We start from the raw sequence: 27,792 nt of genomic DNA, 5'->3' as shown, positions 1-27,792 counted from the left end.
ACTAGAGGGTGGAAATCACTGGCCTGGAAACTAGCCATTTCATTGACTTCTATCTTTATTGATGGCTAGTCCTTGGGTGTGCCAAGACAGAAATACGATATTTCCGATTTTCCTTCGATACTATTTAATATATTTGAATTTAATCCTATATTTCCAATTTTCTAAAACAATAAATTCAACTTCCTTTCAGGTTTTGTGGCTCGACAACTGTCACAAAAACGATGCTCAGTGGAGCTAACTCCGAATCGCATCTAGCCACAGTCATATGGGACACAACATCAGGGTCATCATCAACCGCCGGAAATGGTTTCTCCCTTACTGTCACAGCAATCAAATCAGGTAATATCGGATTGTATTTTACGTCTCTAACAAATCTAAAAACACCCTAAATTAGCACTTTTTAGCAAACAGAAGACAATATCAAAAGCTTACCAGTGTGTAAAACATTCAAAATTACCTGAAAGCTGTAAGGAAAATTCAAATCCATATCTCGTCATTTTAATGATATTCTTAACAACTTCCAGCGACGTAGAATTTACAAATATATCTAAATGGAACAGCCTTCAACAACATATCACATTAATCGATTCTTCGAGTTCCTCTTAAAGTTAGCGATCCGATCAAATCTTTTTAGTTTCATTTCATTAAAATATATACATGCTTCTCTCCTCTTTCCATTTTACTGTTACAGGAATATGATATTGTGCTTCCTTGTGCATTCTTCTCTTCGTCGATAGCCTGGGAGCAGGAAGTTTTCCATATTTCCCTTCAATGTTTTTTTTTTGCTTCAATATACCCTGCATGTTTGTCCATGTTTTGCTGATTGCTTCAAAGAATCCTGCAAGATCGTATATATTTGCAGATTGCCTCAATAGATCTTGCAAGATTGCATATTTTCCATGTTGCCCAATATAACCTGCATGGGTTTTACTTTAGGTTGTTGTTCAATAGACGTTGAAAGAATGGATCTTTTACAGGTTGCTACAATCGACCCTGCAAGAATGGAGGGACATGTGCGGAAGATTTGAATAATCCCGGCGGATTTATCTGCACATGTCCATCAGGTATTGGAGGCAACGTCTGTAGCGAGGCTACAGGTGAGTATCGACATCATGATATCATTTAGAAACATTCCATTTCCTGGTGTCAGACGTGTTCAGTACTTGGTGACATCCGTTCCGTTGTCACCACCCTGGTCCTTATTTGGAGGATGTAACTTAATCCTAGATTTGTATTGAAGATTTAGTCGCTTACCTACCAAAACGCCTGGTCCAATTTTCTGGTACTTTTATTCCATTGCCTCCATACAATTATATACATTTTATTGATTTTGAATTAGAATCAAGGTTTCATAAAACATATATCAAAATCTTTCAAAAAAAAAAAAAAAAAAAATTAAACAATTATATATATATATATATAAAGAGTAGATGTTTACTGATTTATTGACGACATACAAGTCCAGATTAAATAAGATTACGGCACTGTCTCTAACTGAGTTAACTGTATAACATGAAGCATTTGTTAATACATTTTGTTTTGTCAGCTTATTAGATAGTTTTGTATTGCAAACTCCTGTGGACACCATATTGAAACAATGAAACAAAAAAGTACAGTAGTTCAACATATGTTTTGTTTATATTTGAGGTTCATTATTGATCAAGAAGACCAAATGGTTATTTCGTCACAATTAAGGAGACTTTCAAGCTCCTTATCACCAAGAAGCTAAACATTCATGGTGCCATGCTTCGTGTCAACAATATTAAACAAACCATTTTGTTCATACATAGGTTTGAAACGTTAAATGTTTTCACCAGGGTTTTAAGAAGATGCCCTGATACATATGCTTGCTAAAGGTTGCTTTTTGTGATGTGCTTTTATCCGTGTAACAATAACGCTATCAACGCTACCTTCCTGCCAAGCGTTCAATAATGATATTATTGATAATAACGAATTGTATTTTCTGATGACAAAAAGTCTGTTTAGCAAACCTAATGTCCCACAGGGTCCTCAAACATGCAGTTAGGTCTGCTCATAGTCATTCCCTTCAAAAATAATAGCTAGTACATAATGTATATGCTTGTATCCGTTCAATCTATGTCTGTTCTGTGACAAGCATATTGACCCAAACGCAAATATTTTCCTTTTGTGCTAGCTTAGTGCTCAGACAGGTTTAATCTAATATAACTAGCAAAATGTTTTCTCATAGTGATAGAGAATTACGCCAACCTTACATTTCCTCTTAACATACGCCATTTTGACCAAACATACTAATACATAACAGTGTCGATTTCATAAACAATACAGCATAATGGCGTCCTCTCCATCAAACCCGTACTTTTTCGAAATGTCCGCGTATACACACTATTCTATTAGAACGTCACAATAATATACGTCATCAGTCTATGTGTATCACGTAAAGGATCGCGTTGCTATTCTCATGTGATTACTACTTCACGCGGGAGTTTCGAGACATTGAGAGATAGCAGATTTTGTTAACTAAATACACCAACAAACTGTATTTATGTTCGACAGGAACCGTTACGTGTAACGAGGGAGCAGAAAACGATATTGATGGGACTTGCTTTTTGGAAGACGTAGGTGGATCATCAATGCGATTTGGGGAGACCATAAGATCGGTACGTGCATTTCTTGAACTCATGCACGTTGTAATATCTTAGAAATGTCTAAGCGCCAAATATAAAAGTTTTCATTAGGCATCAATTGTTCAGGTAAGGTATGTGATTATAAGGTTTATGAGAGACTACCTGAGAAATTATTGATGTTTTACAGGTAAGGTATGTGATTATAAGGTGTATGAGAGACTACCTGAGAAATTATTGATGTTTTAAAGGTAAGGTATTATGTGATTATAAGGTGTATGAGAGACTACCTGAGAAATTATTGATGTTTTACAGGTAAGGTATGTGATTATAAGGTGTATAAGATACTACCTGAGAAATTATTGATGTTTTACATGGTATGGTTTTACTGGAGGCTATCTAACGAAATCAGACTATGCCCCAAACGAGCGTAACGTCTAAATGTGTTTGTCCCCTCATTTTCAAACAAAATTGCATAAAGTATTATTATATAACTGACTTATAGCTATACTTATATCTAAACTAGAAATTGAAAGCACTATGAAGGATGAAATACTTTGGTACTGGTACCTTTGCAATATAATAACAATATAAACTCTTTTATAGGGGCACTATTTAATTGGAAAAAAATACATTTATTTCATTTCAACAAATTTTATTGACAAAAATGATGGAATATATTCAATTGGATTGAATAACAGGCTATGCCTATGTAAATTCTCTCCATAATGTAGATGACAGGATAAATGGACAATGTAATTATATGAAATTTAAAGATATCAATTATATATGTTAATTATTTTATATTTACCGATATATTTGAAATGAAAAATTACAAGGAAAGAAAAAAGAAAGAACATAACATATATACATTATTATATGAATAAAGGGAGGCAACTCAGTGTTTAATTAAAAGGAATAACATAAATATTCATCCACACTTCACACACATCCAGGACACTGATAATGATATTCATATTTCATATATACATAAATATACAAGGAAGTTTATTATGTACTATAAGCCATACATTTATGATATTCACAAGCTTTACACTTACAGAAAACATCAAACATATATTTACGCCCAATTGAACATTAGGATCCCGAAACAGTGAAGGTATATCGTCTTTCAAGACTGTAAATCTTTAAAATAAATAAATATTTATTCAAATCTGAATTATTCATCCTGACCTATTGGAATTATCTCCTTAGATCGTGTAGAAGTGAAGAACTTATTTTCGTCTGGTTTGGTAATTAGTTAGCTTCCTTTGGGCGGAAAGAAAACAAATGTAAACGATGTATTATCACTTCATAGCAAAAAATATTCTGTCATAACAGGATCGCATCATCAATATCGTCATATATTCGTATACGTATTGCGTTCACCAAAATGACTTCCTGATCTTGAGGAGACTAAAGTGTAACAGAGACAATTAAATGTGTAAAGAATCAAGGGAAATATTCGGGGAAAAGATTTTTGAAGACACTGCATCTGATACAGCCTCTTTATGAATCTGTATCTGGAACAGCCTCTTTATGAATCTGTATCTGGAACAGCCTCTTTATGAATCTGTATTTATTACAGCATCTTTATGAATATGTATCTGGTACAGCCTCTTTATGAATCTGTTTCTGGAACAGCCTCTTTATGAAAATGTATGTGGTATAGCCTCTTTATGAATCTGTATCTTGTACAGCCTCTTTATGAATCTGTATCTTGTACAGCTTCTTTTTTGAAAATGTATCTGGTATAGCCTCCCAATGAATCCACTGTCGGTAATCAGAATGATATCAAGAGATAAACAGAGATCATCTTTAATTTTGGTTTATGAGTATCTAATGATATCATATGAAAATGCTAATATCTAATATCCAAAGTTAATGTTAACTGCTATTATAACTATTTAAACAAATATTTTTTCTGGAATGTCTTTCTTTTAAGTAGTATTTAAAATGCGTCAGCACTTACAGCGTATATGCTACTTATCACGAAAATGCATAAAATGGCACCCGTGGTATAGAACTATACCGGATAAAAACCGACAAACAAAAACACCTAGCAACAGTGTCTTCAACGGGATATCATATTAGTCCGAACGTTACATACAAAACACAGAAGCCGAGAACGATAGAACGTCTTCATCAATTATCAATTATTTACTAACTTTTAATTTTAAGAAGGAAAAGCTTAAGATTTGGAGGGTGGTAATAGCGAAATGTATCTAACGTTTGATATGATAAAAATATAACTTTGGCTAGTTTTGATTTGGCTGATAGTCATAACCTCTTGGCTCTGAGGGCAGGAAAAAGAAGAAGAAAAATAAATACAAGAGACTGTAAGTCGTTTTCAATTAAAAATCATTATTCTTTGTCGGATGTGTAGAATATTTAGTACAGGAACATAACCAATACTCCTATTTCTGTTTCCAATCGACCATATATACCATTTTGTCGGCGGTTTAGCATTTTTAAGATTGGAGGTGTATTTCAACAAACAACCTGTAGTGTTTGATGAGGTTTTTTTTCAGTTGCTGCCATGCCTGTACGAATTCTTTACTATGGTATCGTTTCATTGCCGTTATAGGGACAGTCTATTGACCCACCGGAACCAGCTGACGGTCTCACTTTCTACCGCGTGGATCCAACTGGGAGCTACTTTAATACTGATGCTGCTACTTTACAATCGGCAATTAACTTTCCAGGTAAGTAATTAAATATGTATATTTTATTTTGTTTTTAGTTGTTTTTTCAGAAACACTGCAAATAATAGAATATGTGGATTTCCATGATACTCAATTTTAATCTATAAATCAGAAATAAAAATAAAATAAAAAGAAATAAATAAGAATGGAAATGATAAAAAGTAATAATACCTTAAATACTCTCTATGTTTTGATGTATAGATATAAAACATTTTGAAGTTAAACTTCAGAATCCCCTTTGGGTTTATCTTCATTTACTTTTCGTAAAATCTGCTCAGTTACGTCAATAATTTTTAAAAAAGTATATAATAAACATATAAAAATGGAACGTGACCCAACTTTGCGCGAGCCGAGGTACAACAGAAAAACGTGGGTTTGTTAACGAAATGCGATGAAGTTTAAATGCCAGTTCACGTTGGCTTTTCACTAACTTTTGTTTTAGTTTTGTCTAACTGACTCATGTTGACTCTGTAACTCTGTAAATTATATATGAGTTTATCCTGTCCTTTTCGTTGCCCTCGCGGCAGTAAACAGTCCTAATCGAACCTGGGCTTCTTATGCGTGGCTTTAATTGCCAGTCCACCATAGTTCAAAACAAATCAGTTTGTATAAAGTATCTTCTGTGACTCATTTACACGTAGGGAGCAGACCGATCCCCTGTCACCAATGGGTAGTCTCACTGTTTTAATTACAATCGCATTTATGAAGAACAACGAATACGGTATTTATTCTTATGTCATCATTAGGGTATACTAAATAAAATTATATTAGATTATTCAACACAAGTTTGGTATTTTTTTCAAAAATTATATGATACTAAAACCTAGAGTCTTAAATGTTCACACAAACTAGTGCCTATTTAGACAATATTAACAACAGATAAATCTTGATTTAGTGAAATTCAACACATTAATTACAAAAAAAGCATAATAGATACAGAAATTTCATCTCAAAATCGGGACAACTAACGATTTATTTCATGGCAGATTTTTTTTATCATTGTCATTATTATTGTTTTCGCTGAAATTGATGTGTATCTGCGCGCGAATGTGAATTATACCTGTCTGATTTATTACAGATGACGCTACACTATGTGTGCGCTTTAAAGCCATAGTCAATGATCCAACTGGGTCGGCGAGCCAACTGTCACTTCAGATCAGCGATGATGCAAACACCTCTCCCACAAATCTGCTAACTGTCGATAACACTGGACTGACATGGGTATCAAAAGAACACGAAATTTCACCATCATCTTCAAGTTTAAACAGGAAGGTAAAATATCTAACAGATCCGTTCAATAAATGCCGTATTCGGAGAACGTTTACTTCTCATCCATATTAATATTAAAATCCTAATTTATATCAGGAACAGTTAGTAGACTTAAATAAGGTATATGTTGCTTAGCTCTTACGGTGCATAGTCTTTTGTTTAGGAGGTTGAGTCAGGGATTATTATAACATCGGAGGCCCGAATTAGATTCCTTGTTGATGCACTCGACAGAAATGTGTTTTCCCTTTATATCATGTTAACTATTTTCTTTCTACATGTATATAATTTACTAGTGTAAATATAATCTTTCTACATGTATATAATTTACTAGTATAAATATAATCTTTCTTCATGTATATAATTTACTAGTGTATATATAATTTACTAGTGTAAATATAATCTTTCTACATGTATATAATTTACTAGTGTAAATATAATCTTTCTACATGTATATAATTTACTAGTGTAAATATAATCTTTCTATATGCATATAATTTACTAGTGTAAATATAATCTTTCTACATGCATATAATTTACTAGTGTAAATATAATCTTTCTACATGTATATAATTTACTAGTGTAAATATAATCTTTCTACATGCATATAATTTACTAGTGTAAATATAATCTTTCTACTTGCATATAAGTTACTAGTGTAAATATTATCTTTCTACATGTATATAATTTACTAGTGTAAATATAATCTTTCTATATGTATATAATTTACTAGTGTTAATATCACCTTTCTACATCTATTTAACTTACTAGTTTGAATATCATCTTTTACATTTATATAATTCACTAGTGTGAATATTTTCTTTCGTTCTTGTTACTTTGTCACATTTCCTGTTTTGGCCTAAAGTCGAATTTACTGAATATGACGATTCATATTTTGTCAATATGTCAGATGCTAATTGCCTTTAATAATCAGGTTAATTTTATAATTTGTTATACGTTGTATATTGAAATGCTATGTTAAGTCTATAACTCGTGTCTGCATTATCATTTGTTGTGCTACATAACTTCCAATAAATATCTTATCTTTGTTATTGAATAATCATATTGTTCTCTCCTGGTGCCAGATTTATTTTAGAGGCGTTTATGGGGCAGGACAAGGAGTGTATCTCGACGATATATCTGTCTTCCAAGGAAAATGCGGTACGTGTAGAACTATATGTTGTTCTGAATATGTCTCTAGAACAGACTGGCATTTCTCTAACTGGAAGTAATACATCATTTTATCCGTTCATCCCTGCGGGAAGATTCTTAAGTTTGGCAAGCACGAAGAATTTTTTCCTGCAATGCTTAATCCTAAGGGATTTTTTGTTTTGTTTTATATTATTTAACGACCAATCAAAACTGTAAAAATACATATTTTAGCGTCGCGCTGGAAGCATACCGCTAAATTGATTAAGCTAGTTGTAGTTTATTTACATTGGTTTCTATGGCAATCATTGTTTGTGCGCTAATTCATCATTCCGTTAATCTGTTCTATTATATTTACGTTAAAATTTGAGTGCGTAAAAATAATTAAGTTTACATTAGCTTTGGTTATTTAAGAATTGTATCCCCTGCGTACAAGGTGTATGCATGTTGTGAGTGTATGTGTTTCAGGAGGCTGTTCAAGTCTGATTCCTTGTGGTAGTGCCAAACAGATGTCGAATTTATAGTGCTACCTCACTGAAGCATACTATCGTGGACATAATATCTCTGTCCGCTCCCATACAAATCGATAAATTGTAAACATGAAGTCAACTTGTGGATACTTATCAATTTATGAGGTATTCGTTTGATCATTACTGTTAAAAACAATGATACAACATTTCCAAAAAAAAAAAAAAATGAAACACAGAATCTGAGAAATCCTGTCTCTCGAGCTTTCCTACTTCAACCGATGCTCCCGTAAACTTGGACTTCTAGCGCGAAAGGCGCTCAAATAAGGTTACAGCTGAAATTTGTACGTTTGCAGTATTTTCACGTTTTTCTTTCTGAAATGAAATATGTATCACTGGATAAACCAATTGAAGCTGATACTTCATCATTTAAAGCAAACGATATCCATGTTTCTGAGAAAAAGTAATTACCTGTGGATGTTTGGTTCACAGAATGAATCTCCAACATCAACGCAGACATGATAACATGTTGTTTTTATTCGCTTGTCCTTGATTAAAGCAATATTACATTTTTCTGCATTTCATTTTCTACACTCAAAATACTATATAGTTTTTAAGTTTCACGGGTGTAAGTGTTCGTGGTTTTCTGTCTTGAACTTATTCGCGGGGATATAATTTTGCGAATCACAACAGCTGTAAAACAAATATGGCAAAATTAAAATCCTTATGAATATTATCAACTATGCATTAATTCCCATGTATGACACATAACTGTATAAACTTGGTATCGTATAATAAATGTTTAACTAAACTCCATCGTTTCGTCATATACTTGTAAGGCCGAGTTGTTCAAAAGGTATTAGGTTCATTACAGTCTAACAACAGTTTAAAAATCACGATGAAATCATTTCTAGTCAAACAATTTTTATAAGATTATAATACTAGTCAGTCTCTACCTACCTGCCTTTTTTCAAGTGAAAGATAAATCAAGTGAATAAACAAGTCATCCTTTGGACAACTTGGCCCTGTATGTCGTCGGTATTAAGAGAAAAGTTGTTTGGCAAAATATGTCATTATTGTGTTTTTCTGATTCGCATTGATAGTAAATATTTGATTTACGATGTTTCACAAAATAGGATTTTAAAAACAGATTGACCATCGTTTCTTTATTTTTATCCTGTTATGTCAATAATGTGATTGTTTTCTGATAACAAAATACTCTTTTCAATCGTTAAACATGTGATAAGTGATTATTATATTTTTGAATAATGAATTTTCAAAGGTAATTGAAAAAAACATTTGCATGAAATCAGAAAACAAATCATCAAATATGACACTCGGCGCATTTGAAAACGTGCTAACTTACTGTTGTTTATTTAAGTAGATTTGTGTACTCCAAACCCATGTCAACATGGAGGATCTTGTGCACAGAGCGGAAACGAAAGACAATGTACGTGTTCAACCGGATTCCAGGGAGCCACATGCGGTGACCTTGGTGAGTATGGAATTCACACTTTCTAGTTTTGTTTCAATGAGTTTAAAAGTCAATGTTGGCTTCAGAAATGTAATATAAAAACTGTATTATTTTCATTTTAGTTCAGTGCCTCTCCGACACCTGTAAGAATGGTGGTACCTGTATCAACACAAATGGCGTCCTATCATGTGACTGTGTTTCAGGTTTTATTGGACAAACATGTGAAAACACAGGTAAATAAGTTGTTTGTCAAGTTTACTATTAAGATCAAAGACATGTACTTAGCATATATCAGTTCATTTTGTGTACGTTTATTTTTTCTAAGTAATGCGTTACTTGTTATTTGGCGTGCAATACATTTTTTTTTTGTATTTTGGACGCCAGATTTAACATTTTCTGACACATTGAAATACCGATATTTCTTCTGATATAGATATGATTCAGATCCCTTTAGACAAAAGACATTTATTTGGTGCTTTCCGTAAGGTTATTGTAGATTATTTATAGGAATATTTAATCTCGCGCTTAGTTTGAGGAATTGTGAGGGGGAATGGGGTTAATAGAAGCTGAATTTCTAGAAGACGAAATTTTGGAGAAAACAACTTAAGAAATGTAATTAGAAATGACTTTCTTGGCTAAACAAAATATGATTCATTGATAATTTATAACTATGCTAATGTAAAAGTCATCGGAAGAACGAAATCCAACAAGGTTCACAAGATCGCAATTGATAGAGAAAGGAAACCATAGTGATCAGGCGATATTATCTCAAATATAAAGTTTGCATTCCATGGATTGACATAAGCTGTCTTCGATTAAGAACAGAGTAATAAACCTTTCGGAACATAGTTTACAGGACGTTTGCTCTTTCGGAACACCTGGACTTTGACAATTTTTATTCAGAATAACGGTTCTGTTGCAATATTAGCATTCGTTATAGTTTAGGAACGCCTAAAAGGGTTACCGTATTCATTTATTTGTTCATTTCTGAGTACACGTCGGTAAAGTTTGCACTATACTTTCATAAATCTTGTACATTTGTTCGAATACTTCTTCATTAACAGACCTATGTGCACCAAGCAATCCTTGCAAAAATGGCGGCACTTGTTCACAGACAGACAATACATTTACATGCACGTGCGCTAGTGGATTTTGGGGAACCATTTGTGATGTCAATGGTAAGTTTCTGCTTTTTAGGTGGGTTTTTTTCTGAATATGATGTCTATTTCAGAAATACATTTAACCTCATAATACACATATTAACAATGAAAGTATTATATATGCATAACCAAAGTTAGTATTACATTGTAATGTAATTATTTCAGTATCGACTTTTTTGCTTAACTACAAAAATGTACTACTGTATCCATATATACCGATGTATGTTATGTATAGGATCTAAATGAGTTTCATTTCATATATAATTCTTATTTTTGCGAGTCTTGGAGAGCAAAAACTAAAGTTTTGAGACTTCTTTAAAAATAAAATCAAATGTAATAAAAACAAATTGAAGATTCCTTGATCTCATAACTCAGAATAGGTACATCTTGACAAGTTTTAAAATCAAAATTTTCAAGATAGAATCACACATTTTATTGCACTTTTGTCTATATGATAACGTCACAATCGATTTCTGAAAAGTGCTGCGAATGAAAAACGCTCCTGGGGATATTATACTGCGGACATGGAAATTTTACACGGAAAAGATCACTGGATAGTAGTCCGATTATATGATAAATGATACAACTGTTTTTTGGGTGACTATACAAATACATAAATACATACGTACATTTACAAAAAAAACACTTTCGAGGCAAGCATCCCCTTCATCATAAAATCACAATGTACATTTAGATGCTGCAAAAATTGTAGCTGGACTATCGGTTATATCTGAACACGCAGGAAATCATTTCAGACAGAAAATACAGTGAAAAGAAATAATTTTGCGAAATAAATTGAGATAGCCGTTCGGAAAAAATGCTGGAGGTTTTTTTAGTTAATAAAATCACTTTTTTGATATTCTTATTTTTATGTCTTTTGTAGAATAATTTCGATTCGTTGTTTACTTTACAGCTAAGGTCATTTAGATATAACAAGTATTTCGTCCGTTGTTATATATACTTTGTAGATACTCTATTTCCTTGCTATATGACGTGTTTGATATTCGCTGATATACCTTGTGGTTCTGTTTTTACCACCCTGGTTCTCCATTTGAAGATGTGACTTAACCAGGTTAAGACATAGTGTAATCGGAAAGGCGCTTACCCTTCCAGCGCGCCTGATTCTATTATCCGTATACCTTTTAAGGATCACTTGTACAAATCGATTTTGTTAATATTTTGCCTTTAAAATAACGGCTTCGATTAATATTAGTATTCTCTGTTTATTAAGACGATATCACAACAATGACGTTTAGTTTTATTTTGTAGATTTATGTTCATCTTCAAATAATTGTCAAAATGGGGCTACTTGTATACAAACCGGAGTCACTACAACCTTTTGTAATTGTGCCAGTGGGTTTTATGGAACTACATGCGGTCAAACAAGTAAGAAAAACTTTTATATGGAAAAATTATACGTTGCACAATTTTTGCACTCTATTGCACAATCCTTGACTATGCGATCCTATTTTTTCATTGCAAGCATTGTTGGTGCGCTAAATCGTCATTCCGTTATTTTGTTTTAATTAATTTTGCGCTAATCTTTTAGATCGCAAAAATAAGCACATTATTAGTATTAAATGTTTTTTTCACTGTATTTGCCCATGTTTCTTTCCATAGATGTTTGTTCATCCCAGCCGTGTCAAAATAGTGGCAGCTGCAACAGCGTTGGAAGTAACACTTTTTATTGTAATTGTGCATCCGGCTTCCTGGCTGAGCTATGCTATGAGAGTGGTAAGTCTTTGTTCCAGATTATATATATTTATGAGGTAATAAGTAAACCTTACATTTTGATATTTATAGAAACTTTTAAAACAAATTCCATGGCTTGCTCTAGACAATCAAAGTACAAACCATATAACTTTATGATTTTAACTGAAAATATTCTCTTCTCTAAGAATGTTATACCAATGTCAAGCTGGTTTATAAATCTTAGAAATTCTAATTTTCGATTAAGGTTAAAGGCACTGTTGGTTTACTTTTCAGTCCCCGAGGTTTATCGTAACCTGTTTATCAAATTTTAATTCATTTGACTAGTGACTCGGGTCAGAATAACCTATGTACCTAGAGTTGTCCGTTTGTCATGCTTCATTTCCGTGCAATAATTGATATGGTAAAATAGACTACGCACGGACGCGAAATATTGCATTTATCATGGCGAACCAAAGGTAGCAGTGTACAGTAAAAATGCCCAATTCTAAAATATGGCACATGTTTTAGATATGTAAACATTGCCAGTTAACCCTACATATTACCTCTAATAAAGTATATATATCTGTAATCTGTATAACATTTACAATTTTGATATAGCTCTGAAGGATAAGTAAACTTAAATTTTCTGTGATTTTTTTTAGCTGTGAATACCATGGTTACAACTTAAAAATAGCTTAGAAATGCAACATATTATGATATTTGACCCAACATGACACAATTCTCTACACAATTCTTTTTCTGAAACCTATTTGAAATTAAATATCTCTATCCCAAAGACAGAATTAATCTTGTTTTGTCATATGTTGTAAATCAAGTTTTCTCGTTATCTTGCCGGTACTGGGAGCTTCCATTTTTCGCTGTAGGCAAAACTAAATTTCCTGTGTAAACACACCTTCGGAAAATCCGGAAATTTTAAATCCGGAACAATTTATTCATTTTAGTTTTAACAAATGTGAAGCCTGTATGCACTACTTCATACTGAATATACCAATTATAGTGTACATTTATTTTTTTCATTTGTTATGCATATCACAATACAGGAGTTATTTGCTTAACAAACAAATCGCCCATGGCCAGGCTGTCCTACTGTAATGTGCTACCAAAATCTGTATCTTGTTGGTTCGTTAACGAATTACGTGTATATTTCAGGTACTGGGTGTTCCTTTGAATCTGACCAGAGCTGCCCGTTCAGTAATGTTGGCTTTGATAGTTTTGACTGGGATGTAAGCACATCAGGAGGAGGGCCTTTCACACCTCAGCATGGCTCATTGTTTATGTCCATAAACAATAATGGTCGACAAGTTGGTGAACAAGTTTGGCTTTATGCGTCTTTAAGTCTACCAAGTATGTACTACATATCTTATCAATCCCGTTAATTCATTGATATCGTCGCCTGACTACTGTATATTTGGCAATATTCGGGGGGATTTTCATTTCGCTATATTCGCGGATATTAAGTATAGCGCGAAAATAATAAATACTCAGTAAATATATACACACAAATGTCGAGTACATGGGGCAACTGCAAACTATTCGTCTAGTGAAATAAGTTATCTATAGTTGATGTATCGTCAGCATTACATATCAGAGTGACTAATGAAACATGATTTTTATTTAACTATAGGGTATCGCTTATCCCGAACTTGAACATTTGTCGCGTAAATACTTATTTTATAAACGAAATGTGAAGACGTTTTGGCATTCCGTCTCCCAGCAGATTGATGTCATAGAGCTCCCGACGTTCAATAACAGTTTTAACTTGTAAAACCTTATCGTGTCACTATGGGTACCATATTTACATGATAATCACACCTTTAAAATGTTGATAAATAACACAAGGTCCCTTTACAAATCTCAAATCATACGATGATGATATTAAGCTCAAACGGAAATTCGGTGAAGCGGAACCTACCTCCACAGATCAAATCACAGCCTGGTAATTTTGTTATGAGTGAACAAGGCTTTGATACGACCAATGGATAAATCATAAGAATAAAACAATAACTATTTAAGCTGTATGGGCTTAGTGTTCGTCGACTTCTTAATTTTAGTGCCATACAATGTTGATGATATAATGGTGAAAACTGATGTATTGTCATATATCTCTTGGGTAAATGGTCGATGTGTTTATACACGAGGACTTTATGTCCTCTTTCACACAGATCTCATTCATGTTTATTCACCATTGAAACTGCATCGATGGCATGGACATGATTATTAAAATGGAGAAAAACACTTTTACCAAAATTTTATTCTAAAATAACATCTCATCATTCAGCTGAACTATCGGAAACCACAGCAGAATAATACACGTGTATGTAATGTTTTATTTCCATTATGTTTTTTAATGATTTGGAAAAGACTTGCAAAGGCTTAGTCTGATGTCCAATTCATTTGACGTGAATTAAAGTAAATAAAATGTTGTTTGCAATTGAAAGATTTTATTTTTAGCGCGTTTATTCTGTTATGCGTACTGTTTTTATCTTATCTATTGATTTTTGTATACTGTTACCTATACGATTAGGCGGGTTATGCTGAATATCTGAGGACTTTTAATTGAAAAAAAATAAATAAACAGGCCAATTTTTATGGGCAAGATCGTTGTATTGAAGCTAGTCGACCTACCTCTCAAAACCATTGGACTCGTTAAAAAGTGTTCGAGTGAATCGAATATATTTCAAAAAGAATCTTTACTATGGGAGCTGAACTTTTGATTTCGAATTAACGCACGATCTTTGATTTATTACAGTTTCAGATACCGAAGTTGATTGTATTTCAATGTCAAACCTGGAAAAGTTATTTTTTCACTTAACGGAACTAAAGTTCTGTCATTCACATAATGTCCCTTTCCCTTTCTATTCTAAAAAAGACTGTTTATCAAAATTGTGTTTCAACAACCCATAATTTGCACTTTATTTCACCTTTGGTTTCAGTTCCTGTTTTATTCAAAATCTAAATTGTTTGATTTTTCATCACTACGAATGAAATGTCTTACTAAATAATTTATATTCATTTTGCAAAGATGGCGATAACTGCCTGACGTTCTACTATATAATGTCCGGAGCCCCGGGGAATTTTGGAGCATATTCAACAACAGCATCAGGCAACACACTGTCCTCGATATGGTACAGACAAGGCGAATCGCTTACTGAGTATAAAGAGGCTAAAGCAGATATACCATCTGGTCACACGAAGGTACATTGTAACTTCTATATACATGGACACTTTTGAAAACGCCATTGAAAATTATGATTTATTGAATTATTGTGCCATGTCATCATTTCACAATCCCACACTATCACGATTTGGACATTTTTCGTTTAATCCCTTTTTATAGATTTTGAGTTTGAATTATGGATTGGTTATGATGTCGGTATTTTTGTTGATTTTGGTTTAAACTAGTTGAATGTTTCAGTTCATATCGCTACATATTTTATGGAATTGTAACTATAAAAGTCTTCCAGAGAACACCCAAAAGACATTCCATAGGGTACGATGGACATTATGATTTGGGAGAAACTAAGACGAAGCAGACATCTTTGAAATGTGATGTTGAATGTTTTGAGGACACGGAATCGCGAGAGGACAATACAAACATGTTATATTCATAGAGTAGTTTACAATCATAACCTGTTTTTGTTCATTGCAGGTTGCGTTCATAGTAACAATAACAGTTACTGATACTAATGCATATGTAGCTCTCGACAACATACGCATTTATCCAGGAACTTGTGGTAAATATGTTACTCATATAAGTGTTCTGGTATAGAAAAACTAAATCTATTCATATATCTATATTCTCCAAAGCTAAGCCAACTATTGAAACTGGATACTTCTCTGATAGATTAAATGTAAAAATGTAAAGATATATACTTTTTACCATGCTGGTTTTGGTTAAGAGGTCCTGACATGCTGTATATTTGACTTAAATTTACATTTTGGAGTACGAATATGAGAATTAGGTGTTGTTTTCTTTTAAAGTAAATGAAACGTCTTCTGTGACATTCCGCCGTATAAATTTTAGAAAATAAAAATAGATAAAAAAGGGCAAAGTCATGTTCTCAAATTTTATATCAGAACATAAAAGGCAGCAAATATTAAATGTCTTAATTTGATGCGTTTTATGCATTATGTACCCGTACCGATATTGGAAATGTTACCATTTAATTGCTATTGTAGTTTTCATACTTCACGTAAATTAGCATGTTCGTTCTAATTAGACTCTGGTTGTGAAAAAAAACAAAAAACAAAAGTTAATTCGTCATTCGATGGCAGTAGGTTACAATATATAACTTGTCAATTAGATAAAGTAATTGAACTGTGGACTTCAAATATGTTGGTAAAGTGATTTTGATCTTTGATCAAGAAACTGGAACCATATAGCTTTGAAGAGATGTTGAAAAAACCATCAACTCATGCGACATGTTAGATTTGAGTTATAACGACGGGATAGCGGCATACCTGAACACATTTCTGTTGTTGTTTTGTTTTTTGTTTTTAGATCTTTGCAAACCCAACATATGTCAGAATGGAGGAACATGTACCGTGTCGGATAACACAGCGACTTGTACATGTCCCAGTGGTTACACAGGAACAACCTGCTCTGAAGGTATATTCGATTAACACAGATGTCAACACAGGCATATACATGTCAAGATCAAGTTCACGTAAACCCAATTCATCCATGACAGTATTACATGTTCATACTAATATATTTACCATTGTATGGCACTGCCACTATATAACCCTACCAATTCAGTTGCGAGTTCACCAGCCTATGAACTGCCAACAGGAAGTGATCTCTGCTACTGGTAAGCGCGGAAAATTTGAATTTGAAAGTTTCAAAACAAAAATCGCATGACAAATAAAAAATCGCAGATGGTAAATATAAGAATTGAACGGCTTTCAGTTGGAATTCATAGTCAATATGAATTCCAACTGGACAGAGGCAAATTCAACATGAAGCGCTAGCGCGCTTCATGGAATTTGCCTCTGTCCAGTTGGCATTCATATTGACTATGAATGCCAACTGAAAGCCGTTCAATGCTTAAATAAAGCATGGTCCCGGATGCCATTTTCACTACTAAAGTTATGGCTTTTTTTTTTTTTTTTTTGTAAAAATTGAGTGCACTATAAAATGAGTACGTTGACTGTATATATCAAATTTGTTTACAGTGACGCCGGTTTGCCTAACCAATCCTTGTCTGAACGGCGGAATATGTTCTGGAAATGCGGTTTCATTCACCTGTGCATGCGCTTCTGGATTTTCTGGATTAATTTGTGAAAACAGTAAGAAAGCATATTCTGTAGCACTGATATGTAGAATATAATTGATATCTCTCTATTTTTTAAGAATTTGATTTTTGTGGGGTTCTTAGTCAATCAACAAAAGTTTGAGGCAAAATGGGAATCACGTAGGGCGGGGTCATTCTGGCAACAATTCTAGTGTCGGGTTCGTTCGTAGGCATTTAAGCATTGAACTGACTTTCAATGGTATTTACACCTGATGTAAATGCCAGAACTTTGCAGGCAAGATACCATTATACCAGGCGCTAGTTAACGATATAATGGTCTCCCGAGTATCGTTATTTTCATTCCTGAAAGAACAATTCTTTCTATCTGGTGTCAGTAAAATGACATAGTCGATTTGTTTAATCGTTTAACATTCTCTTTTGTCCTAGGTAACTCAGGTCCGTGTTCCACTTCACCATGTCAAAATGGGGGAGTCTGCAGCGTATCGGGCTCAACCTTCATCTGTTCTTGTACTGGCGCATTCACCGGCAATACGTGTGAAACAAGCAGTAAGTTTTTCAATTAAGTCAAACCTCGTTATCTTATGCAGGATCTTCAAATAATCAGAATTCGAGACAACGATAATTGACAGAATAGTCTGTACATGAGGCAATAAATGTGAAACAAAAATCAAGATATCACATAATGTTGTGTAAGTAAAACAATGGGTTTAGATAGTTTTTGTTAACGGATTGCGAATAAGGTTAAACATAGACTGAGATATCTATTGACGATAACTAAACTTATGATTCTTTCTAAACTTTGCATCGTAATATTTATTTTACTTCTTCATGTTGTGTTTATTTTGCTTTGAATATATTGTACAGCAAAATAACCTGCATGAATTAATTTCTATTTTAATATCTATATGTAATTCAATATATGTTAAAACAAGTTAAGACATTGAAGACTAGCAGTACCATATTGAACTATAATATTCCGTTTGTGAAGTAACAGATGAGAAACTAGCAGTACCATATTGAATTATATTCTATTCGTGAAATAACAGATGTGAAACAAGCAATACCATATTGGATTATATTCTGTTCGTGAAGTAATTGATGTGAAACTGGCAGTACGATCATCAATTATATCCCGTTGGTGAAGTAACAGATGTGAAACTAGCAATGTCATATTGTGGCATTTCTTTTGATTGACTTTGAGCTCTGTGATCGCCTCCTATGATTGTTTTTTTTATTTGGACTTAAAAAGTAAGTGATATTTTTGCTAAAATGACGATCTTGAAAAACAGCAATTCAATAATGAAAATCCTTTTTCTGAGCAAGTATATCGGGTAGTTTTTCTTGTAGCTATATTTTGCGAATTAAGCGACCCAGTCACAGTTGCGAGAAATTAGACTAGTTAAATACCCCAGTATCGGATGTATGTATGATTACTTCCCCTATTCTTGTATGTAAAGCTTACTCATGTTCCGATATAGACATTCATGAGCAGTTCTCAAAATAAAGATAATATTTGTTTATACGACTCGCTCCAGATCCATGCGTCACTAATCCGTGTCAGAACAGTGGAACGTGTACCCCGGCAGGATCATCCTACACGTGCAGTTGTTCTACCGGCTTTACAGGAACTAACTGCGAAGTAAATGGTTTGTATAATTAAATGTTATCTGTTCTCTTCAAATTCCAGCAAAAAAACCTCTCTGCCGACCGAAGTATCTAAGAAATTTCTTCGTATTTTTAAAACGGGTGAAGCAGATCGTACATATACATATTTTACCACTTTTTTATCATAATGATCTAAATATACAATACGGATGCTTTTAAAAATGACAAATTTTATCTGATTTTAACTTTAAAAATAAAACATGTTAGTATATTGTTTGGCCCTAAATGACCCTAGTTGTCGATGGGCCGTAAAACATAAACAAACAAACAAACAAATTATCTTTGAATAACAAACACGTTATAATGTCGATAATATATACCCTGTAGAACTAGAAATTAAGGACACTAGACTCTTCAACATCAGTCGCTTATGTTGATCTTTACGACCTTAACTTAAAACGTGACCAGCATGGACAGCATACATAAGCTATGATACGCGTGGTGATTTAATTTTCCTAATCGTTAATTGTACAATTCTAGATAGTTAAATACATGCATCCTCTCACTACGTTGTCTACATTACCCAGTTAATATGATATTCAAGGGATTGTTCCAATTATCACGATTTCCGATACAGATGTTGACTACTGACTGAGAACTAAGCAAGACAAACTTTCGAAAGATGCAGTTTGATGCAGATCACAGCAAAGTTAAATGGTCGATAAAACGTACTGATTTGGAAATATTCTACTTTATTGGGCGTTATGAAGACAGTCGTTGCTTGTTGATACACCTGGTGGTTCAGGTATCACCACCTTAGTTCTCATTTGAGGATGTGACTTAAGACGGTCATACACCTTGTATGAAGCAAAAGACGCTTACTGGACCGGATCACCTGGTCTTATTCTCATTGTACTTTTTCAAGTGACTTTATATTAATATATATATATGGCAAGTGTTTATAACTTTGTTATTACTTTGTCCAATTTTGAGTGGGATTTATGGTTTGATCATTATGTCGATCTTCTTTGTTCGTTTGCTGTTTGTTGAAATGACTACAAACATTTTACCATGATAAAAAGCATACCATATTAGTGAATACAGCAGACATCGACCGGAGAGGATCTATAAGGGAATTAATTATATATACATATATCTATATATATCGCTCCAGATCCATGCAAACCTAACCCGTGCCAGAACAGTGGAACATGTACAGCGTCGGGGTCACCATACACGTGTAGTTGTACCTCTGGATTTTTAGGAACTAACTGCGATGTTGTCGGTTTGTATTCCAGTCGAAGTTATTAACTTAGATATCAATCATATGATCGCCACTTTCCATAAACGATAAAGAAATCTAATTTACGGAAATCACTGATGGTTCCCGATAGCATTTTCCAATAAATTAAAGTTTTCAATCCGTCTACATCAAGCATGTGTGATTGCTTATTTTTGCTTTAAGTGTAAGAGATTTTTTCTTAATCTGAAACTTAAACTTCCGTTTTTAACGATGACAAAAATATCCGAGAGAAGACAAGGTACTTGTTTGTGCCATTACTTCATATATAGAACTATTCATAATCTCGCAAAATGCTGTTACAATGAAGGTCTTTGGAATAATTCTTTGTACATAATTTGATAATCAAATATTCAAAATTAATAATCATTGGAATAGTAACAGGAAAAATAATACAAAAAAAACACTATAAATTATTATCGCTCCAGATCCGTGTGTACCTAACCCGTGCCAGAACAGTGGAACATGCACAGCGTCCGGATCATCATACACGTGCAGTTGTACTTCCGGTTTTTCAGGAAACAACTGTGACGTTAATGGTTTGTATTTTATTATTTACTGCATACGTTTATATTTTTGTGGTTATCTTATTTAAGTGATTTTCACGCTGAAAATATATGCAAGATACTACCAATAGAGATTTGTTGATGTTGCTTTATGTTACATACATTTTGAATATGCCAAATTATCAATAATATGAATAAATCACTGAATACCACAGATCAAATTTCAAATGTCAATTCAAAAGTCGTCCAAGGTAACAGATCAAAATGGGCATCCGTTTTATCAATATGTTATACTTTTCCTTTCCATATCGATATCTTAAGACACTTGAGCTATGACACAGGTCAATATATAGGTCACCAAAAGGCACTGGTCAAACAAGTCATCGTTTCTTATCAATGTAAAGTAATAATGATTCAGTCTTGAGGTAACTTGTCCATTTCAAGATTTAAGTTTTTTTCATAGTCTAACTTCTTGTAATTGTTGTGTTGACCAAATCAAATAAACTTTTAAAATAACAAAATAGTTCCGAAAGGTTTCTTGAACATTCATACAAAGTCTCGTAATTATGAAGCTGATAATATCAAGATATAAGCTAAATATAGATTTTAAATATGAGAGTCATGACGGCCATATTAAATTTTGCTTTCACTTAATACAACTAATTGGACATGACCTTCTACTAGACATTCCAAGCAAACTTCATGGATATCTGTTGTGAAAAGATTATGGACAGCGGATGATGACCTATACCAATTTGTTTTCCCTCACGACCTTTTGGGTAAACACTGATCAGAAAAACAGGCTTACTTATTTCTATTTTTCGAGACAGGAATATAATTCAACTTTAAGGGTAATTTTACATTTGTGCAAAATATATGTCATTATTTAACACATATATAGATAATTATACTTACCTTGTATTAAAGATGCTGCGACAATTATGGTCTGCTCGTTTGAGGTCGGCGAATCAAACTGTGGAATGGTCCAAATCAATAACGACTATTTTGATTGGAGTGTAATTTCGGTAAGCACTTTATTAAAAAAGCTACAATAAGACATAACAGAATTAAGTTGAGCATTTTGACTAATAGTCATCATTTTTTGTCCGTCGTTGTGCAGAGGGCGCCATGTGCCATGCGTAAACGTTTAATATTTCAAAATTCTTCTCATGTTGTACCAATAAGACTCAACTCGAACTTGTCTGAAATGACCCTGCAATGATTCTGACCATGTGTTTGTGTTTTTTCGGGTCGTTATGAAATCCAAGATGACCACCATCTTTAAAAATACATTTCAAGCTTCTTTAATTCCATCGGTGGGATTCAGATAAAATTTGCATGAAAGGATGATAAGATGGCACTGACCAATTTAAGTGGTGTTTATTTGTGAGTGAATTTGAGTGAATATCTTAAAATATATTTCAAACTTTCTCGAGTTCCACAAATTGGAATCAGCTCAAAGTTGCCTGAAATGATCCTGAGATGGTCCTGACTAAGTGCAGTTTATTTACGGATAAACTCGAAATAAAATATGATCACTATGTCTAAGAGTTAACTACCTTTTAAGATCTTCTTCAGTTACACCAGTTGGGTCCTGGGATGGTTACTATTAAGTGTAATTAGTTATCAAACTGGTCCGATGGAATACTAATTATTCTCAGTACTACCGTTCTGCTAGTGAATATGCATACTTCACTTGGTCTTTAGAGTAAAATGACCGTTAAGGCCCATTGGCTTCTTCTTGTTTAGATTCTTTATAGAGAGTATTCTAGGTTTCTTGATGAATGACAGTTATATTTCGTATGTGGTTGACGTGGGAAAAGATCCATGAAAAACTTCATATATAACAGACTCGCACTTACTTAAAGTTTAAGTCTTTGAAAAAAGAAAAGGAAGAAAACTTACAGGGTCGAGTGAATTAGTCCATTGCAGATCGCTTTTCATGATAGAGAATACAGTCCATTACAAAGCCAAAAATACATACACATACTGTATATATATCATTGTTTCATACAGCTTTCCATACTCTTCTCAACATGTGCCTTTGAGTTCGTCCTGATCTTGTTATAGGGTGCTGCGTCCGGTACAGGGCCTAGCAGCGCATATGACGGTAGCCGATATATGTACATAGATACCAACACGGAAGTATCTGGCACCTACGCTATGCTGGGGAAATTTAATTTACCAGGTAAGTATCCGTCACCTTAAAATTTACGTTTATCTTACAGTACAATACATAGGGAGTCTTTTGTGAGATTTATGAATGAAGGTTGATTTTTCATGATTTCCTCTGGCGATGTAAAACAAAATGAAACATCCTGTACGTGTTTAAAAAAAGACAAGGTGTATTATCATAAGCTTTTGGTCATAACTTGAATCTGATTCACTTTCATACCCTAGTATCTCGTAATTCTTACTCTGTGTTGCTTGGCGATTGTCTTAGCAACGAATAAAAGATTCTGTTTATGACTTAATGGGAATATATTTGTAAAGAGCTGTACAGCGCCTACAAAGAATAAAAGTATTTGTTCTTGGTTTGGTTGAGTTATCCCCCGAGTTACCCCCCACCCCCACCCCGAGTACGCTTTACACATATTGATATATGGTCTAAAATGGCATTATTTTGTGTCTCGTTCTTTTATTACTGTTACGATGCATATAACTCAATAAATGCAACTATGACCTCAAATTATTGTGACAACTGGAATCAAGTCACTTAGGTCTTAACTGTACAACTGATAACAGTACAAGTTTTTCGATTAATACGTAAATAATGAAATTTAAAATTACATGCATTGTGATAATATCATATGAAGTACACAAAATGTTGAATTGAAGAAATGTTTGTATTTCATAGCTGAGAAAAAATGCTTGACATTCAACTACCACATCAAAGGGCAGACATACTATCTTCAAGTCTACGCCGCTTCTCCTTTTGGAACGATATGGGAAACAAACGGCGCCAACAACAACGCTTGGCAAAGCCGTTCAATCACCATCTCATCCAGCTACACAGCGGTAACTATAAATATAGGAATTTAACTTCACTACCACATAATGTAGCCAACCAGCTCGGGCCCAGTTGTTCAAAAGGTGATTAGACTAATCACAATTTAACAACATTTTTCAAATCCTGATATAATAATTTCTGTTAGAACTAACTTGAAAAAACCTTATGATACTCTGTATTCTTAATTTTCTTCCACCTGACATAATTTAAAGATGATATCCTCACAGCATTTGCAAAAATGAGAAATGAAATTTTCACTAATCAAGTGATTAAGCTAATCACCTTTTGAACAACTGTGCCCAGTATATAAATAAACTAGTATATGCTGCTGTTTGATTCAAACTGTTATTGTATCAGTTACTTAATCGATATATCTAAAGATGCTTTTCACTAGCAAGACATTTGTGCGATCCCTAGAAGAGTCTCACAGCATTCATATTCTATATTCGTGTTGTTTTCAAAAGAAGCACAATCGGTTTTTTGTGACTGCAAAAAATTCTATATATTCAGACAACGTTATATAGAGGACTCCCGTCATTTTGTTTTATAGATTTACATCGTTGGTTGGAAGGGAGATGATAACCAGGGTCACATAGCCCTTGACAATGTCCAAATACGAAGCGGCTCTTGTAGTAAGTATATATGTATTCACAAATTACATGCATATGGACATGTCAGTAGATATTCATATATCACAGTCAGTATTTGATTTTATAAATTTAAATCGAAACGAGGGGGCCCATGAACAACCGCGTATCTTTGATCCGGTTCTTAACCAAGAGCAAATTTTACCGACTTGCATAATGTGGACACAATGTGGTATACTGCACAATTCAGAGTAGGTAGACTTTTACCCAAGTGTCCAATCTCTTCTGGATTGCCGGGTCGCACTCCATTCTTTGTTGACCCACTTCGGATTCCGCGAGAAAATTACTCGCTTAGTCAGCCTAGAAATTAAATTACCCCTTCCCCCTCCCCCCAAAAAACAGAAAAAAACTAAACAGCTTTCCCTAATGTAAATTTCGTTGACTTATCGAGAATCATAAATAGCCTTTTTCAAGTCGTGTATTTAATAACTGAAGAACCCGATCGTTAAAAGATCAAGACTCGCTCAGTCAAGACCTATTTTGACTTGGTCAAATAGGTACGTAAAATTAAAGTTTGATTTTATCGCGGTGTTCTTGTCGGAGCCTCATTAACATGATCACAACAGATCAATATTAACATCAATATTAACGCTGAAGCGACACTACAATCAAAAGCCGGCACGTGAAGGCATTACAACAATCACTTATTACAATCAAGTCTGGGAGTAATTCAATGTATTTTACTGTCATCCGGCTCGATTGCAAGGATTTTGAGTAAGTTTTCCGTCACTCTGAAATTATGTAGTGCTATTTTATTTAACAAAGATTTTATAATGGGTATTTAGGTATGTATACATAAATATTTCTCTCGGTAATGATATATATGTATTGTTAAATAACCTTTTTTTATAATATTTTTTTCAGCGTAAACCCAGATCGGACCGGTACACGTTTACCAACCTACGACCTTACAATGCTTCAAAAATATAAGTACCTTACTATATACATATACCATGTAGTTTTTGTTTTCCGTATTTTTTTCATTGTATATTAATCAAAAAAACAATATATGATTCAAAATAAATATTTTTTTTGAACGTAGTTTTTGTTATTTTCTTTACCTACAAATAGGTGTTCCTCTTTGTCTCCAGTTGTGCCCAATCATTTTCGAGAAAACAAAAAAGGCCGACAGTCTGACATCTTTGATTTATACAATAGAACTGGGAGGATTTTTCTCAAAATTAAACTTTAAAATGGTAACAAAAGCTTATGTATTCTGGTGTTTCGTCTTAAAACACTTGATGATTGATTTTATATATCTATATATTTCCCCAATGTGATGTACTATTGGAAACATCTAGACAGAAAAAAATTCGAGTCCGCAAATGCATATCTTTTTGCCCCCCCCCCCCCCCCCCCATCCATCCAAAATCTAAAATCTGGGGAAAAACACGAATTTTTATATTCATTTCGATAAATATCTGTAAATTTTCGAACCGAAAATGTTTTCTTGAAGGCAACGATAAAAACAAAACTTAATCTTGTACATCCGGAACATTCCGGGGTAAATATAATATATCTAAATTGGATCATCATCATGAAACTTTCCCTAAATACTATAGTATATGTGGTATATATTATCAGACTAGATATAGGTAGATATAGGTAGATATAGGTAGATACTTTATTATTTTATACCGGTATAGAGAAGGGGAGTTCCTATTTATCAAATAGAAGACAACTAAAACAAATAACAAACAAAAATTACACATTTTTTGTTGGATTTATTTTTTGCTAACTGTTATGATTAATGTGGCAAATGATGGCCAATGACTTCAACCACGCTAGCTAATGAAGTTGGGGAGGAAACTGGGAGCAGAAAATTCCCCCACAAAATCATAGCAGATACTAACCAATACTATTTGATATCTTTTGAAATCAAATTTTAAGTCAAAGTTCAAAAAACATGTAGCAGCAATCTGTTGTGCAGGAGAAACTCAGCCAAATGGCAACACAAGCAGAATGCGAGTGCTTGCCACCGCCACAACAGAGTGCGAGAGAAAAGCCTGGTTTGTTAAATTTTGATGTTTTAAACAATCAAAAATTTGGTGTTAAAAGGCGACCAATTTTCAAAAACAAAATATTCAGCAGCAACTGAATAGCAAGTATGTTTACACTTTATACTTACCTGTTTTGTGTATATATGATTGTACGCCTATGTTGGCAATGCCAATAAAAGAATTGAATTGAATTGAATATAATGCATAATAACAATTAAAAAAAACCATAAAATTTTCCTTACCTTATCATTATATTACACGATCGGTAGGTTATTATAATCGGTACGATAATGAGTTAGGGGGAAACAATCGTCAATATGTCCGTTTAGTTCCGATTACGACAGTGGAAACAAAAAAATAATGTATTATTTAATTGATTTTTTTCAACTTGAGAGTTGTTTCCCTGATAATCTTTTTCACGTGAATATTGTAGATACTATGACTCAAGATATAAGTATATATATATTATAGAAAGTATAGTAGGTAATATTAGCGGGTAATTCAGTTTATCTACATCTATGGTATTTAATATAGCAGGAAAATAATTGTCTCGCGAATACCTATATGTACTACAGAATGTTCACAAAGCGGTGTTGCGCGAAATTGATCACATATGAACTACATGTAGATCCGACTTGGACAACCGCAAATGATATAAATATTAGCCCCGTAAAATGTAATAACTATACAGATTACTGCACGACGTGTACATGCTAAAAATGTATAACTGGTAACTTGTGGATATCGTAAATAATATACAGGGTATGTTTTAAACTAGCAAAAATGTGAGAGGAGTCCGAGTATAAGTCAAGACAAATTTTGGACAATGTTCAACATTTTAAAACATTGCACATAATCTAAACTATCACCACTTCGCTTTTGTCGTCAATCCTAATCAAACTAAACAAAACACGGGAATAAACAAGCTGTTG

At 33.5% G+C, this 27,792-nt stretch overlaps 1 protein-coding gene across 1 annotated transcript in view; it reads left to right on the top strand.

The window, feature by feature from the left end:
* Positions 1–25,897, top strand: part of LOC117316799 (neurogenic locus notch homolog protein 1-like) — a 48,386-nt gene extending 22,489 nt beyond the window's left edge. The window contains exons 14-38 of the mRNA XM_033871573.1: positions 191–339; positions 978–1,097; positions 2,536–2,639; positions 5,191–5,308; positions 6,387–6,580; positions 7,660–7,735; positions 9,575–9,685; positions 9,787–9,897; positions 10,729–10,842; positions 12,094–12,210; positions 12,445–12,558; positions 13,687–13,881; positions 15,560–15,732; positions 16,187–16,271; positions 17,039–17,146; positions 17,713–17,826; positions 18,219–18,338; positions 19,328–19,438; positions 20,572–20,682; positions 21,126–21,236; positions 22,131–22,228; positions 23,274–23,391; positions 24,061–24,221; positions 24,764–24,845; positions 25,725–25,897. Of these exons, the coding sequence (XP_033727464.1) occupies positions 191–339; positions 978–1,097; positions 2,536–2,639; positions 5,191–5,308; positions 6,387–6,580; positions 7,660–7,735; positions 9,575–9,685; positions 9,787–9,897; positions 10,729–10,842; positions 12,094–12,210; positions 12,445–12,558; positions 13,687–13,881; positions 15,560–15,732; positions 16,187–16,271; positions 17,039–17,146; positions 17,713–17,826; positions 18,219–18,338; positions 19,328–19,438; positions 20,572–20,682; positions 21,126–21,236; positions 22,131–22,228; positions 23,274–23,391; positions 24,061–24,221; positions 24,764–24,845; positions 25,725–25,729 (2,920 nt within the window). The 3' untranslated portion in view covers positions 25,730–25,897. The remainder of the gene's footprint in view (positions 1–190; positions 340–977; positions 1,098–2,535; positions 2,640–5,190; positions 5,309–6,386; positions 6,581–7,659; positions 7,736–9,574; positions 9,686–9,786; positions 9,898–10,728; positions 10,843–12,093; positions 12,211–12,444; positions 12,559–13,686; positions 13,882–15,559; positions 15,733–16,186; positions 16,272–17,038; positions 17,147–17,712; positions 17,827–18,218; positions 18,339–19,327; positions 19,439–20,571; positions 20,683–21,125; positions 21,237–22,130; positions 22,229–23,273; positions 23,392–24,060; positions 24,222–24,763; positions 24,846–25,724) is intronic.
* The last annotated feature ends 1,895 nt before the right edge of the window (positions 25,898–27,792 follow it).

This window comes from Pecten maximus, chromosome 18 (assembly GCF_902652985.1).
Source record: "Pecten maximus chromosome 18, xPecMax1.1, whole genome shotgun sequence".
NCBI lineage: Eukaryota > Metazoa > Mollusca > Bivalvia > Pectinida > Pectinidae > Pecten > Pecten maximus.
The sequence above is the reverse complement of the archived record's forward strand: the minus strand, read 5'-3'. Positions and strand labels throughout refer to the sequence as shown.